The 14,069-nt window shown below is 37.3% G+C and overlaps 2 protein-coding genes and 1 pseudogene across 2 annotated transcripts; 1 reads left to right on the plus strand and 2 right to left on the minus strand.

Annotated features, from left to right (window-relative positions):
- Positions 1-3,350: 3,350 nt before the first annotated feature.
- Positions 3,351-6,119, minus strand: LOC116935939. Its single transcript, XM_045180736.1, has 5 exons — positions 5,800-6,119; positions 5,618-5,725; positions 5,472-5,534; positions 4,548-5,400; positions 3,351-4,483 (listed from the first exon to the last, which is right to left on the minus strand). The coding sequence occupies exons 1-5, from the start codon at positions 5,915-5,917 to the stop codon at positions 3,400-3,402; spliced, it is 2,226 nt and encodes a 741-aa protein (XP_045036671.1). The 5' UTR covers positions 5,918-6,119; the 3' UTR covers positions 3,351-3,399.
- A 30-nt stretch (positions 6,120-6,149) lies between these two features.
- LOC123477400 lies at positions 6,150-8,436 on the plus strand. The gene is made up of 7 exons (XM_045180737.1): positions 6,150-6,399; positions 6,672-6,941; positions 7,001-7,117; positions 7,186-7,426; positions 7,495-7,720; positions 7,802-7,988; positions 8,059-8,436. Exons 1-7 carry the CDS (start codon positions 6,150-6,152, stop codon positions 8,193-8,195), a joined length of 1,428 nt encoding a protein of 475 aa, XP_045036672.1. The 3' UTR covers positions 8,196-8,436.
- Positions 8,437-13,006: 4,570 nt separating this feature from the next.
- Positions 13,007-13,862, minus strand: LOC116932506 (annotated as a pseudogene).
- Between the last annotated feature and the right edge of the window lie 207 nt (positions 13,863-14,069).

Raw genomic sequence — 14,069 nt, forward strand, 5'->3', positions numbered from 1 at the left:
AGAGAAATCGAACTATTTACCGTCGAGGATGGCATATTATGCAGGCTGTACACGCCTCACTCCGAGAAGAGGCGACAATTTGTGCAGAAACAAGTGGTGGTACCAGCATCCTTACGACAGGCGCTAATGGAAGAATATCACGACTCACCGCTTTCTGGCCACCTCGCTTACCGAAGAACCTGCCAGAGGTTACGTGATAAGTATTATTGGCCAAGCATGCTCGAAGACGTTAAAGAATACTGCCAGAAATGTGAAACGTGCGCTCCACAACGACGATCAGACAACAGAGCGCTTCTACATTCGCTCCAACCCGCCCAAGCCCCATTCGAAACATTAGGACTAGATGTCTTGGGCCCTATTAACCCTACATCCTTCGAAGGAAATAACCACATACTTGTGATAACAGATTACTTTACCAAATGGGTGGAGGTCGTGGCGCTTCCAGACCAAACCGCAGTAACAACATGTAAGGCCCTAGTGGACAAAGTCATAAACTACCATGGCCCTCCTCGGGTAATCATCTCAGACCGTGACACGAATTTTACATCGGAGCTATTCAACGAACTTTGCAAGGCTCACCGCATCAAACACTGCACCACCACCGCGTATCATCCACAAACCAATGGATTAACCGAACGTTTCAATAAAACCGTCGTAGAAATGCTAAGAAAGTACATCTCCGAAGGATACGAAGACTGGGAAGACATGTTGGGACACGTAGCATTCGCTTATCGTCATTCAATCAACTCTTCGACGCACGAAACACCGTATTTCCTGAATCATGGACGGGATGCAGTCATGCCTATCGACCGATGGTTGCAGCCAACCTCCTCCGATCCTATTACACCGCAAGACTACAAGAGCCAAACGATGAAACGCCTCCTTAAGGCTTTTGACCTCGTAAAGGAAAATCTAGAGAAAGCAAGAACCCAGCAAAAGAAACAATACAACAAACGAGCTAAAACGTTCGAATACCAAATAGGGGATAAAGTACTCCTCGACGTACGAACCGTCAAACCCGGGACCAGCCGTAAACTAAATCCCAGATACCAAGGCCCGTATCGAGTGACCAAAATTAACCCGAACCACACAGTGGAGATACAGGCAACACCAGGTACGGCCCCGCAGCTAGTTCACACCAACCGAATCAAACCACTGCTAGAAGCTATGATCTGGAGGGACGACCCCTGTCCCGACTTTGAAGACCTCCGGCTAAATCCCACAAGACAAGTAATTGAAGAAGAAGAGGAAGAAGAGCTCACACCGGTAGAAGACGACACAGCCGAGTCCTCTTACCCTCTGGAGGCGTTTTCCCTAGACCTCCCGACAGATGAAAATGAAATGAACATCTCAAACCCATTTTTCGGATTCACGCCGCCAGACCAGGGTGACGAAGAGTTGGCACAGCCAGCCAGACCGGAAAGACGCGCAGGGCTACGGCCATGGTCGTCAATACGCCCGCCAAGAAGATAGTCAAAAAAATTTGTGGTGTATACATGTGTCGCATGCTGAAGAAGGAACTGTTAACTATGATCAATATATCCGATTCCCCCAGCGAAACTTCGGGGTACCACTCGTTCGACAGTGAAACCACTCTTCCCCTAAACCCTGCAACATGATTGCGGGACGCAATCTTTCACGGCCGTAAGGTATGTAAGGAACGTCCAGCCGCGAACCTTTTTACCACCGCCGATTTCACACCTCCGATGTGCGACCTTGGTTCCCACGGAGAACCCTAACCCGAAAACCCTTACCCGGTACCTTTTTTACACTTTAGTGTTAAATTTACACTAAAATATTCTCTACCTTTCCCCGTATGTTAAATTAAACTGACCTTGTTTTCCCGTATAAAATGTTTCCCCAAAACCCTGACGAATTCAGTCTTTTTCTAGTGCTCGACTCGACAAGTTCTTTTAATTTTGTAAGTGTAAGTGTTTGTGTGAATAAACTGTTTTGTGCCCCGACCCGCCGCGTTCTACTCTACCGCCGCTAGTTGTCACTATGCACACACTGTAAGTCTACCTAAAATTCCCCTTTCTATCTCGTCTTATTTTGGAAGCCTACTCTCACCCGGAGAGTCAAGCTTCACAGTATTGTTTCCTACCCGGATGTGCTTTTTAAATTTGTTATTTTAATTACATTTTTTGTTGTATTTTTGAAATGTTTGGTCTAAATTAACGATTAAACATGAAAATGAAATGATTGTTGTGTAAATTAGTATCTATAATCAGTAAAAATAATAGAACTGTAACCACGTACTAAACTTAAGCTAACTTTGGTTTTCACTGGGAAATTTTTTCTAAGTTTTTAACCAAATTCCGGAATTACTCCGGAAAACATTTTACTTAATATGTATAGAAATAGCTAGGTGGATAAAGCGTCTGAAAGATGAAGTTGTTGTTCGGTGGTCTAGGGTTCAAATCCGAAAAATACGGCTAGGTTTGTCTTTACTTTACATTACGATGAATAAAGCTATTGTTTTGTTTTAGGCTACTATTTAATTTTTGATGTTGGAATATTGAATGTTGGTTCAATGTTGTTTTGCGCCATTATTGGCTGCATATCGAAATCGCACATCGTCCCGGGTCATTTCCAACTTGAGTCGCCAAACCTTGTCCATTTCTGTTATGCCACTACTGATAAAATGATCCCTGATAAACACTGCTCGCCAATGTTCTATCAAAATACATTTATAACATTGGTTAGGTGTTAAATTTTTAACATTGATACAATGTTCCCAGCTAGCAGATCTTTATTGGTAAAATATTTTTTTCCGACAATATTCTTCGGTCGATAACCCATATATTGGTATAATATTATATTTTTACTTTTTTGCGACAAGGTGGCTGTTAAATTTTTTTGTTGTTTTCCCAATAAATGACTTTTATCAAAGAATAATAAATCAATATTATTTTTTGTTATTTTACCAATAACGGACCATTAAGTAAGGAATCGAACGTTGAGTTATGAAAAAGCTATATTCTTTTTCATTTACCATGCGTTAAAAATCCTAAATAACTTTTATTGTATTCATTACGTTAGTTCTGTATACATAATTTGCCCAAATGAACAAATCATAGCCTAAAAATCGAAGTCGTTCATAGGTCTCGAACAACTAACTATTGAATCACGAATATAACACTTTACCTCTACGCCACCGTGTTATGATTTGTCTTACACATTAAGGATGCAAATGTCAGTACTGTTATTTTCGATCACTTTAAATAAAACTGATTGATAATTCTTAATTAATTAATTAATAATACTGTTTTATTTGTTTTGAAATGAATGTTTGAATTTTTTGAGCCTGGACGTTTTTATGCATAATTCACTCAAAACAAATAAATTCGTAAACATACATTTCTTTTGAACGTGTTTATTTATTTTGCTGCTTCATAATTACTGTGATGACAAATGTAGTAGTGGAATCACTAAACCATAATCGCGCATAACATTATTTCTTAGAAAAACAGCTTTTATAGCATTCTTAATTTCATTTTTATTCCATTTTTTCTGCCTTATTAAGCCGCGCACTTTATATACATTTAATTCAGATGCTTTAGCTGGGTGCGAGTAGAACTCTTCAAAGTTACCATCACGCCTTTTTTCTATTCTAAGAGCGTAACCTGTAACATATAATGAATCCATAGCTGTAACTTTAATAACTATTGGATGCCTAGCCCTTGGAACGATAATATAGGAATCATTTTTAGACTGTGGAATGATAGTAGCGAATGTATCATATGATTTCGATTTTCCGCAACGCTCATTTAATCCAGTTCTCTTCATCGCACTTTGCATAGCATCGATTTCTGATAACCTTCGCACAATTTGCTTGAGAGGAAGTCTTGAATTTCTAAGAAGCCTTTTGAGTTTTCCTAAATAGTTTTCAAATCCAAAACAACTAAATGTATCTAACGCGCCATGAATAAGAACGTCTCCTGCCAAATGGATCAAAGAGTGGATATTGTAAACAATATGAAAATCACCATATAAAGCTGAAAAGTTCGTCACAAAATGTCTCAGGACTTGATCGGCATATTTTATATGGTCTACCGTAGATTTCGGATTGCAAAGTATTCGAATAGCAACATGGAAATAAATAAAGTGTTTGTACTGATGACAAGGGAGGATGTTTCTTAAAATATATATACCAGTGTAGAGAAGAAACGTCCTAAATTCTGTGGCTTTCCAGTTACTTATATCCTCAAGCGATCGACCTTTTCGATTGAATTCCTTTGGTAGTTGCATGGCACATAATCTGATTAATTCATTTATCAATCGTTGTTGTTGCTTACTCAGGCAATCGGGGTGTTGTTCCAACCAAATCATTTTCAGAAGGCGTTTCATGGCTCCAAAACAAACCAGGTGAAGATAATCCAACGGTATGTCAAACACCATGTCTAAATTATCGATTTCTTCAAGAGGGCTAATGGAATTATGATGATGTTCATCAGAACCAGCTCTAAAAGACTCATCAGTTCTGAAAAGCATTTTGAATTTACTACAAGAAATAATTCAGTAGCTTTTTAACCAATAATAAATACCTTAAAGCTGCCGTTAGTTGTGGAAACGTCGTTCTATTATCAGATCTCATTCCATGTGTTTCGCATCGTTCACATGCGCAATATCCCGTGTGTCCAATGATTTGCTTGATTAATGCGCGAGCTGGTGCGTCACAACAGAAAGCGCCAATTCGAATGTCAAATTTTTGCCCAAAGTGAAGTAATCCGTCGTTTAAAAGCGCTTTTAATTCGTCCAAAAAAGGCCGAAGATATGATCTGACGCTTAGCGGTTTTCCAACTCCACAGTGTAAAGTGACGAGAAATTCACTACTATCTTGACAATTAATAATGCGACAAACAATTGGCCAGAATTGCGTGCGGCTACTCCTCCAGAGCGGTAAACCATCAATATTAAATTGAAGAATAAGCATCATCAGCTTTTTGTCGGCGTTCATCAATTTTTTCCTTATCCCTTCAATTAATCCAAGGTGGACGAATGAGTTGCTGTTGCATTGGACACCGTTATTTAACTTGGTTAAGTCGCAAACTTTCGTCTTCATAATGGTTCTTGGATCCTTAGGTATGTTATGCCCCAAGTCGCGTAAGAGATTTGAAATTTCAGCGATAGTTGTTAGAGAACAATTAGTCTTGATTTTTATCTGTGCGATACGCTCCGTAATGGTTAGTCCGTTAAAAGCTTCCTCAATTGGATTTTCATTTGCAATATCATCAAAGTTGTTTAAAATTTCATCGCTGTAGCTACTATCGGTACTTGTGTTGTAATCAATTGCAGCAGAATCTGTGGTTGTTGTGTATAAAGATGATGTGTCATTATTATGTAAGGAGTTGTCAAAATGTGCCGCAGATACCGCAGATCTGTTATCTCTATCTGAGGCTATACATGAAAAACAGAGAAATGATTTGATTTGAGCCATAATAAAGTATTATTTAATTTTAAGATAATACCTGAAGATTCAAATTCAATCAATTGTCCCCTAGCACAAATGTCCTGGTGAAGTAGTAAATTTTCTATATATTTTAAAGACATTTTAAAGTTTAATCATTGATTAGAAAGTTTGTTTGTATCACTTTGCACGGAAAAATTATTATACCTGTCGTCATTCTTAAACTTTCATCTGTTAAATTTCTGTCGGATGTTCCACTATATAAATCATTGTCTGAACTTTCGCTTCGATTTTCTTCAGCACTTGTTCCGGAATCTATATTTAATAAAGTAGTTTTGACCAAATGCCTGAATCGGTATTATATTAAGATGCATTAATTTTATTTATACCTGATCGTTCTGATGAAGAACTGAAATAAGTAACCAAATTTTGCTCTTGCTGTTGAAGTTTTAGCTTTTGGATTTCTTTATTTACTTCCCTATTTTCTGTCCACCTAGACGAACTCATGATTGCAAATCATGACACAAGCGTGGTTAATTATGACAGGCCATCCATTTATTGTGGCAATAATACATATAAATTAAAAAAACTGGAATTTTATTGTAGTACTATTGTTATTCCGCTAGATGAGTTCTCGAATAGACGAATTAAGCTTCTCACAAAATGGTCATGCAACGTTGCGTGCCGTTAGCATCATCAGAGGCAATCACGTTTATCAAGTCTGCGTTCTGCTACCAAGATGTCTGCAATAGTACGTTTCCCAGAAAAGCCATACAAGCGGTATTGGGTCGCAAAAGTTTACGACGATGAAGTGGCAAATAAACAGGTTTTCAGTGTTCTAAATCCTAAATGGTGTCAGCCAGAAATATTGAAATGCCAGTTTCCTGCTGATATGAAAGTTAGTGAACAAGTGAAACAACGTGGTGAGAGCATGAAGCCAGCGGAATCGGATTGGATAACTTTCTCATATGTGTATTTCTCTCAAACTGGTAAAATTATTCTCTGATTCGTCAAATTAAAAAAATATATTGAATTTGCATTCAATTGAGATCAACACAAATAGTTGTGGATTCTACCAACAGATGGCGAACGAGAGCGTTTGTTTTTATTTACATTCGGGAATCATGACTTGAACTACATTTATATTTCTTTTAGCATAGTAGCCTTGAAAACAGCTAGTTCTATAATCTTTTTTCCGCTCTATAATTACTTAACCGTCATCTGCTTATTATTAACGTAAAATATTTTATTTGTCTACTAGATGATATTAAATCTGCATATCGGCGAGTTGAACGACTGAGTAAAGGAGAAACGTTTGAAGAATCTGAGCAAGTAAAGCGTTTGAGAATAGCGAATAAAAAGTATGCTGATGATTACGAAATCGGGGAATTTTCAAAAGCTAGTGAGAAAGCTCTATCGCAAGAATCGACCAGGACTACGCCGCCCTCAGTGAAAAAGTCGTTAGCCAAGAAGCCCACACAACAAAACATTTCAAATTTCCCATCTATACCGAATAGTAGTGTCCCCGAAGGTAATATATGATTATTATTATTAAGTTGTAGTATCATAATAAGTTACTTTTTTTATTAGTATCCGGAAAACGTGGGGTGGATAGAGGCAAATCTTTGAAAGCTGTCATTCAAACGGCCACAGTCAGCACTGTTTCAAATTCCGAATCATTAGAGAAAGATATGGTTGCGCCCGAAGGTAAATGGCAATAGATATTATGTTGTTATTATATATTGGCAGAACAGTTAATTTGTTATTGTTATTAGGATTATTTAAGCGCAATTGTCAGGTCACGTTGACGCGATATGAAGATATGAGCAACGACTCTGGTATCAATATTGACACAATTGAAGAACCATCACATATAGAAGATTTTGAAAGTTCATACCAGGAGACAACGCAGGCATCTAGAGCGACCAATGCAAGCAAAGTCCGCGATATCAACTTCATCAGTCAAAAGAGACGAGGCAAAATCCAGAAAAATACTTCAGAATTAGAAATGGTGTTGTACGTATGGCCTTTTTTTAGAATACTCTATTTTATGCAACTACATCTAAATACTTTTTTTTGTCCAGGACTCCTGCTCAAATGAGTCGTCTACTGATCAAAATGGATCAGCGAAGTAAGCGAACAGAAAAAATGGTGATTAAAGATAATCGTACTGCTGGAGTCTTTTCTCCTTCTGGACTTCAATTATTGAAGGACAAGCTTCCCACAATGCCTTTCGACGATTGGAGTGAACTTGTGAAATTTGAGGATAGCATAGCTAGCGATGATGGGGCTTCTATAAAGAACGATTTGGTACGTACACTATATTTATTTCTACATTTTCACAGAAAGAAAACCAATGTGTAATGTTATTAACGTAACTTTAAATTCTAGTTGGCATTCCTACAAATGGTACCTGGTACTTCAGTATATCAAACTGCCAAAAACATGATGGCTACTCTGATATCCATACCGCTATCCCAGCTATGTACTTTTAAAGGAACATCTGTTATTCGTGACAAAGGAATACAGAAAAACAAATTTTCTCAATCTTGCCCAACTATCTTGGCTTGCATTAGTGGTAATAATTGACGTAATTTATATAAGTTATAAAAATGAAATAATAATGATAAACACTTTTTTATATTTAGCTGCCTGTTTATCCCGACATCACGATAAATACGACCCCAATCAATTCAAAACGTCTTTACAAAAGTTTTTTATTGAATCTGGAGATAAAAATGGGGGCACAGAGAAAAGAAAGAGAAAAATCAACGAAAAAAATTAGAAGGACAGATTCAACAAAAAAATCTCTCAAAAAATTCAGCAAGTGACATCTTTGAATCGTCGGAGGAAGACGTGGAATCATCTGGAAATGAAGCAGCCAATTTCAGAAAAAACAAGAGGAACAATTTTGATTGTATTAGTTCGTACTTTAGTTCAGGTTCATCAGATTCAGATAGTTGAATTCTATGTCCAACATCGCCGTGAAACATGAATCGAAAAATAAACAAATTGTGGACTGTAAATTTTTTTCTTTCATATTTTTCCAATAATAACTTCCTCTGCAAAATACGATGTATGCAGTTTTCAGCTAAATATAAAGCAAATAACATTCGCCAACATTTGAAAAGTAAGAAATCTGTTATTTTACCAATAGAAGTAAAATAACTTAAAAAATATTGTGACCCAATAAATTCGGGTGCAAAAATATATTGGATAAATATTTAAAAAAATTATTTTACCAACATCTCAATTGTAGGAATATAATATTTTAGCAATATTTGGGAAATATACTCTGCTAGCTGGGTTGTTTTTCGCTGTTATTGGCTGAAGATCAGAATCGCACATCAGCCCGGGTAATTTCCAACTTAAGTCGCCAAACCTTGTCCATTTCTGTTATGCCAATATTGATAAATTAATCCCGGATCAACACTGCTTGCCGGTGTTCTACCAAAATACATGTGTAATATTGGCATAGCAGAAATGGACAAGGTTTGGCGACTCAAGTTGGAAATGACCCGGGCCGATGTGCGATTCTGATCCTGAACCAATGGCCGATTCTGTATCGGCAACAACATTGGACCTAGATAAAATTCCTACCCGGGTGGGACAATTAACCCCGGTCTCCCCTACCCCTTTATGCTATTCTTATTTCTCTTTCTTTGCAACCCGCGAAAAAGGTGCAACATTAAAAGTAGAAAAATTGACTGAAACGTAGAGGAAGAGAAGAATGGAAAGAAAACGAGGGTATGGTAGGCACCATAGTATCCCTTCCGTCCAAACAAAATGAAAGGATATAGACCCATTTGCCTGCTAAAGAAACTTGCAAGCATGACTGTATGTAGGGGAGAGCGGACCCAAACCACTCTCTAAAAAGAGATGTCTAGAAAATGTAGACAATTGTCTACTTTTATCTAGATATTTTTGTAAACTTAGGAGATCCGGGACATTGTGTCTAAAATTATATAGACACAGTGTCTTGTGCTGAAGCAGGAAATGCCCCTATGCCGTTCCCCGTGTTACATAAGTAACAGATACGCCTCTCAAATTTTAATGTTATAACAAATGGGATTTTTTTCTTTAACTTTTCTTTCTAGGTCGTTTTGAATGTATTTCCGAAAGAGATATTTCGGAATACTTAATTGTAGTTACATTAAATACCTTAAGTGCATAAATAGGACACAAGTCGTTTTTTCTCTACACGTACGTACGTCTACTCGATTCGAACCCTGAACCTTCAGATTCGGGCGTTCGCAAGAAGTGAGACGATAGGAGGCATTTTTTTTCCTTGGAGCGCAAAGGGAGTGACCTTCAGGGGGATTATGAAGGCGGTTGAACGACAATCCTCTTTTCAATAGGGGAGAGTAGGGGCAATTTATATACTTTTTGGTTTTTTGTATTTCTTGAAAAAAAAACTGAAAAATTTAATATAAAAATTATATAGAATTGTAGCCTATTATCTTAACTACTAAACGGTATTTTTTTATGAGAAAAGATTAAGTTTAATAGTAGTAAATTGTAAAAAACTGAGGTCGCTTCGAGTGTTTCAATTGCCATGATAGCAGGGCAATCGAAACGGTGTTTCGGGGCAATTGCAACGTGGGTTTTCCCATAAGGAAGCTTCTTTATACCCACATAAAATCAAAATCCCGATATCTCAGCAGCCACAACTGCTAGTGTGATCAAATTTTAACATTAGAAACAATGCGATTTACAGATTTTTCAAATATACTTATGGTATATCGTAATTTAGTCAAATGATTTAAATAATTAAATTTAACCATAAGCATTACCATTAAGCAACATGCTTTTAAAAATAAATCCCAAACAGCTAATACAAGAATTATAGTTGTGTTAATATGATGATTTACATGTGTTGAAATGAATTACGTCAAATACTTGCAAAAAAAATGCAAACACTCGCAGACAGGGAATATAAACAGTGTTTCAATTGCCCCACAATAGGGTCATCGTCACAGTTAATTATTTAAAATTATTTAAGAATGCAGGGAAAAATTAAATGACATTAAATTGTAGAAAAATGAATTTCAAATCACCTGAAATTAATTTTATTACTAAAGCGTAGCTTTATAGGGGTTAAAACAAAAAAATTGAAAACGCAAAATTAACAGACGGAAAACAAAAAAATGTTTTTTCAAGATATCTTAAAAAGTTTTGAATAAAAAAACTCGTTAATTTTTCTAAACTTGTGAACCCCCTCATTCTATTTCCCCTAATTTTTTCCAGAAAATCCCTCTTATACGGCGAGAGAAACAATTTTTGTTTCAATTGCCCTGTGTCTCAATTGACCCCACTCTCTTCTACAAATGATTTGCTTTTTTCAGAACAATTTGTAAAGAAAAGGGGCTGTCCTAAAAATATGTCACGCTGTTTTTGGCAAATTTTGACCCTCCCTCCCCCCTTGTCACAGGGCGTCACATTTCAGTAACTCTCCCCCTAAAAGTATGTCACAATTTTTTTAACCCCCCATTTAGAAAAAAAAAATGTGTTAATACCAGGTATAAGTATTTAGACCTTGAGCCTCATCTTCATCGCGCTAATCCTTTCCGGGTTGCCATGTCTCTTAGACCAGGTTCAGCAGGTCTGAACTGTGACGTCACATACTGATGAACCTCCCTACCCCCACGGTCACAAACTGTCACGCCCTTTTGACACCCTCCCACCCCCCAAAAGCCTGATATACTTTTAGGACAGCCACAAACGCGCTAGACAAATATGGTCTACCGTTTTCTAAACATCCCTTTATAGAGAATAGATACGAACCAGATTGGAGAACCGTAATAACTAGTAAGGTTATTAATTAAATGGAAGTAAAAAAATACTGTGTTATGTGGAATTCCATCCCGCATTTGGGGATGAAGTTTCAAAAATTTACCTTAACTATTCGTGTAGTTATCGCTAAAATAAAAAAAACGGCTCGTATTTTTACCCTTTTTACTTCCAGATTTTTTCATGTTGTTGAAAAATTGCTTAACTTAAGGCCACCATTATAGTGATAAACAATAGTTGGGTCTTCCCTTTGTTATTCACCGGTTCATTTGTATTTTTACGAATAGTAGTTTGAGAGTAACAAGCGATTTAAAAAATGACGTTTCAGGGGGAGATTCTGGACATTGGTTTGCGGGTGATATCGGACCCAAACGATATTCTGGGGGCGGAGCCTAGGTTGCTTAGTAACAGAACAGAATCGTAAACAAATGCTTAAACTTGAGAGTCTAATTTTGAAATGTTATGCAAACCATTTCTTATTTATTAAAAATCTAATTAGTTAATAATTGAAAACAATATAATGTTTTTATCAATTAATCGATTATAAAATGATACTTAAGAGGGGAGAGCGGGGTCATACAGGACACGTACAGTATCCTGCTCAAAAATCCGAACACCGATTTCATTTTTTAAAGCCACGGCGGGGTCTCGAACAATCCAATCGAATTGTTGTGACACTTGAGTTTTTTTCGATATCAAATTACCAACAGGATTTTTAAGAAGTCAAGATGATGTCGAACTTAGGTGAAACCAGAAGTGTATAAATTGCAATTAAACAATTGATTCTAAATATTTTTTAAATTTTCAACTTCAGCATGATTTATTAAGTTTAAAGTAGTTTTTTATTATTTGAAATTAAAATCCTATCATAACTTGCTTCGAATATTATTAAATGCCGAATAATATATATTTTCTGTAAGTTAATTTCCAATGGCTTGGTTTCCGTAAGCTAAACGGCAAGCCTGTGCAAACAAACTCACGACTTACATATATTTTATTCATTTTTTTGTAATAAATTTAAAAATAAACCACCGGTAAATAGATAACTACTCCTTTATTTTTTAAATTTTTCCTATTGAATGCTGGACTTAAAATAAAAATACTTTCAAGGGAAAAATTTTAACACGGTTAAGTTCTCCCCTTTTGAAAACAAATAAATTTTGACAATTAATAATGAAACCTAGCGATCGGCCCCAATTAGCTCTAATCGAGTTAACTGCCCCGCACCGATAAAGTGCATTCGGGGCTGAATTGAGGTGCCACTTTTTCAAACGGGCCGGTGCGGGGAAAAATTTAAGGTCATCCCGTTGCCCCGACGCAATTAAAAAAAAATGCTGTTCTTTCGGTTTCAGAGTAAAAATCGGGGCAGGCGGGTAGAACGAGCTATTATGAGGGTTGTTATCGGATTGATCGGATGAAACAGTCAATCGATTATATTGTTTGCATCGATTTGCGTCGACCCTGATTAAGTACTCGATTAAACCCCAATTGAATTCGGATAGAAGAATTTTCCACCCTGAGCCACACCTCGATGGCCCGAAATGAGAAACCCGATTGGCAAAAAAGCGCCCTTATTGGCTCGAGGCCGATCCTTAAATGAAAAAATTGAAAATCTTCTTGCCTGTTGGAAGGAGGTCCGTAGAATATAATTTTCGCACATCCATTGCACTTCCAAGGTGACTAGCCGACGGACATCCCTGGAACTACCCATTGAGTACATGGATATCTAACGGATGTTCGGCCATGATTCGGACATCCGACGGCAGACATGTGCTATGGGAGTGGTTGAAGTCGAAGGTGTTGAAGTCAGTGAAGTTCCGGTGTTTTCTTTCACGGGTGGAGAAATTGCAGAAATTAATTCCATCAAATCCGCGATTGTTGAACTGAGGGAAAGATTTTTAACATTTCCTGTAACATTCACGCTTCCAGTTTCATCAGTTGGTGGACACGAAATAACAACGTCTGCAGAAGGGGGAGTGTTCGACAACAAGGTGTCCTTAGTATTTTCCGTTCCGTTTTCCGGGCCTATATTAAACAAATTAAATAGTTTGTTAAACAACAGTGACCAAGTAAAAAAAATTCAAATTTACTTGGCTGGTCTGTAACAAATGAAGGAGCATATCTTGCTTCTTTAATTGCATTTCTGTTCATGGGGAAAATACCAGTTGCTTAGAATCCGGAAATGATGTTACTCGGAGTAAAATTGGAAACAAATGGGCCACTAGCTAGTTTTGCAACCTCCTTAATTGAAATTCGTCCACCGGTATTGGAATGCAACCATTCATTTTGGCTTTTTTCTATTGCTTTTTTTATACGGACCAAATACAGTGACATCAACTGGCTGCAGAGCGTGTGAGCCATGGGGAGGACAGGTGAGTAGTACAATAACGTTTTCCTTAGTAAAGGTAACTGCCTGGTAGTCGAGATGACTACAGTGATTGTCCAACGTCAGCAAAACGGGGTTCTCCTTTGAGCACTTAACGAAACTATGAAAGTGTTGAAGGCACTTAAAAAAATTTGATCCGGTCATCCAGCCAGAATCCTGGGCGAACCCAAGACATCCTGTAGGGCCATCCTCATACAAAGAGCGGACTAACTTCTTCCTAGGAAAAATGAAAACTGGTGGTGCCATACCGCCGGCAGCATTTATAAAGGCCAACATGGTAACATTTACTCCTTTGTTATTTCTTGTAAAAAGATACTATAACACCAACTGTTACCTGTTTAGTCCCCTTTTCAGCGATAATGTTTGACGGTTGCATCACCGTCTGGTTGCTGGTTTCGTCACAATTCCAAACTTGATGTGCAGAGAATTTGTACCTGGTCATCACATCTGACAACTTGTCATAGTAAGAAGAACTACTGGTTT

This window comes from Daphnia magna, unplaced genomic scaffold (genome assembly GCF_020631705.1).
Source record: "Daphnia magna isolate NIES unplaced genomic scaffold, ASM2063170v1.1 Dm_contigs021, whole genome shotgun sequence".
Lineage (NCBI taxonomy): Eukaryota > Metazoa > Arthropoda > Branchiopoda > Diplostraca > Daphniidae > Daphnia > Daphnia magna.

Coding starts and splice junctions, on each gene's coding strand:
- LOC123477400 (XM_045180737.1), top strand. CDS start 6,150: ATGTCTGCAATAGTACGTTTCCCAGAAAAGCCATACAAGCGGTATTGG. Junction 6,400..6,671: donor TGTGTATTTCTCTCAAACTG/GTAAAATTATTC, acceptor TTTGTCTACTAG/ATGATATTAAATCTGCATAT. Junction 6,942..7,000: donor GAATAGTAGTGTCCCCGAAG/GTAATATATGAT, acceptor TTTTTTTATTAG/TATCCGGAAAACGTGGGGTG.
- LOC116935939 (XM_045180736.1), bottom strand. CDS start 5,917: ATGAGTTCGTCTAGGTGGACAGAAAATAGGGAAGTAAATAAAGAAATC. Junction 5,535..5,617: donor AAGTTTAAGAATGACGACAG/GTATAATAATTT, acceptor TAAAATATATAG/AAAATTTACTACTTCACCAG. Junction 5,401..5,471: donor GATTGAATTTGAATCTTCAG/GTATTATCTTAA, acceptor TTTCATGTATAG/CCTCAGATAGAGATAACAGA.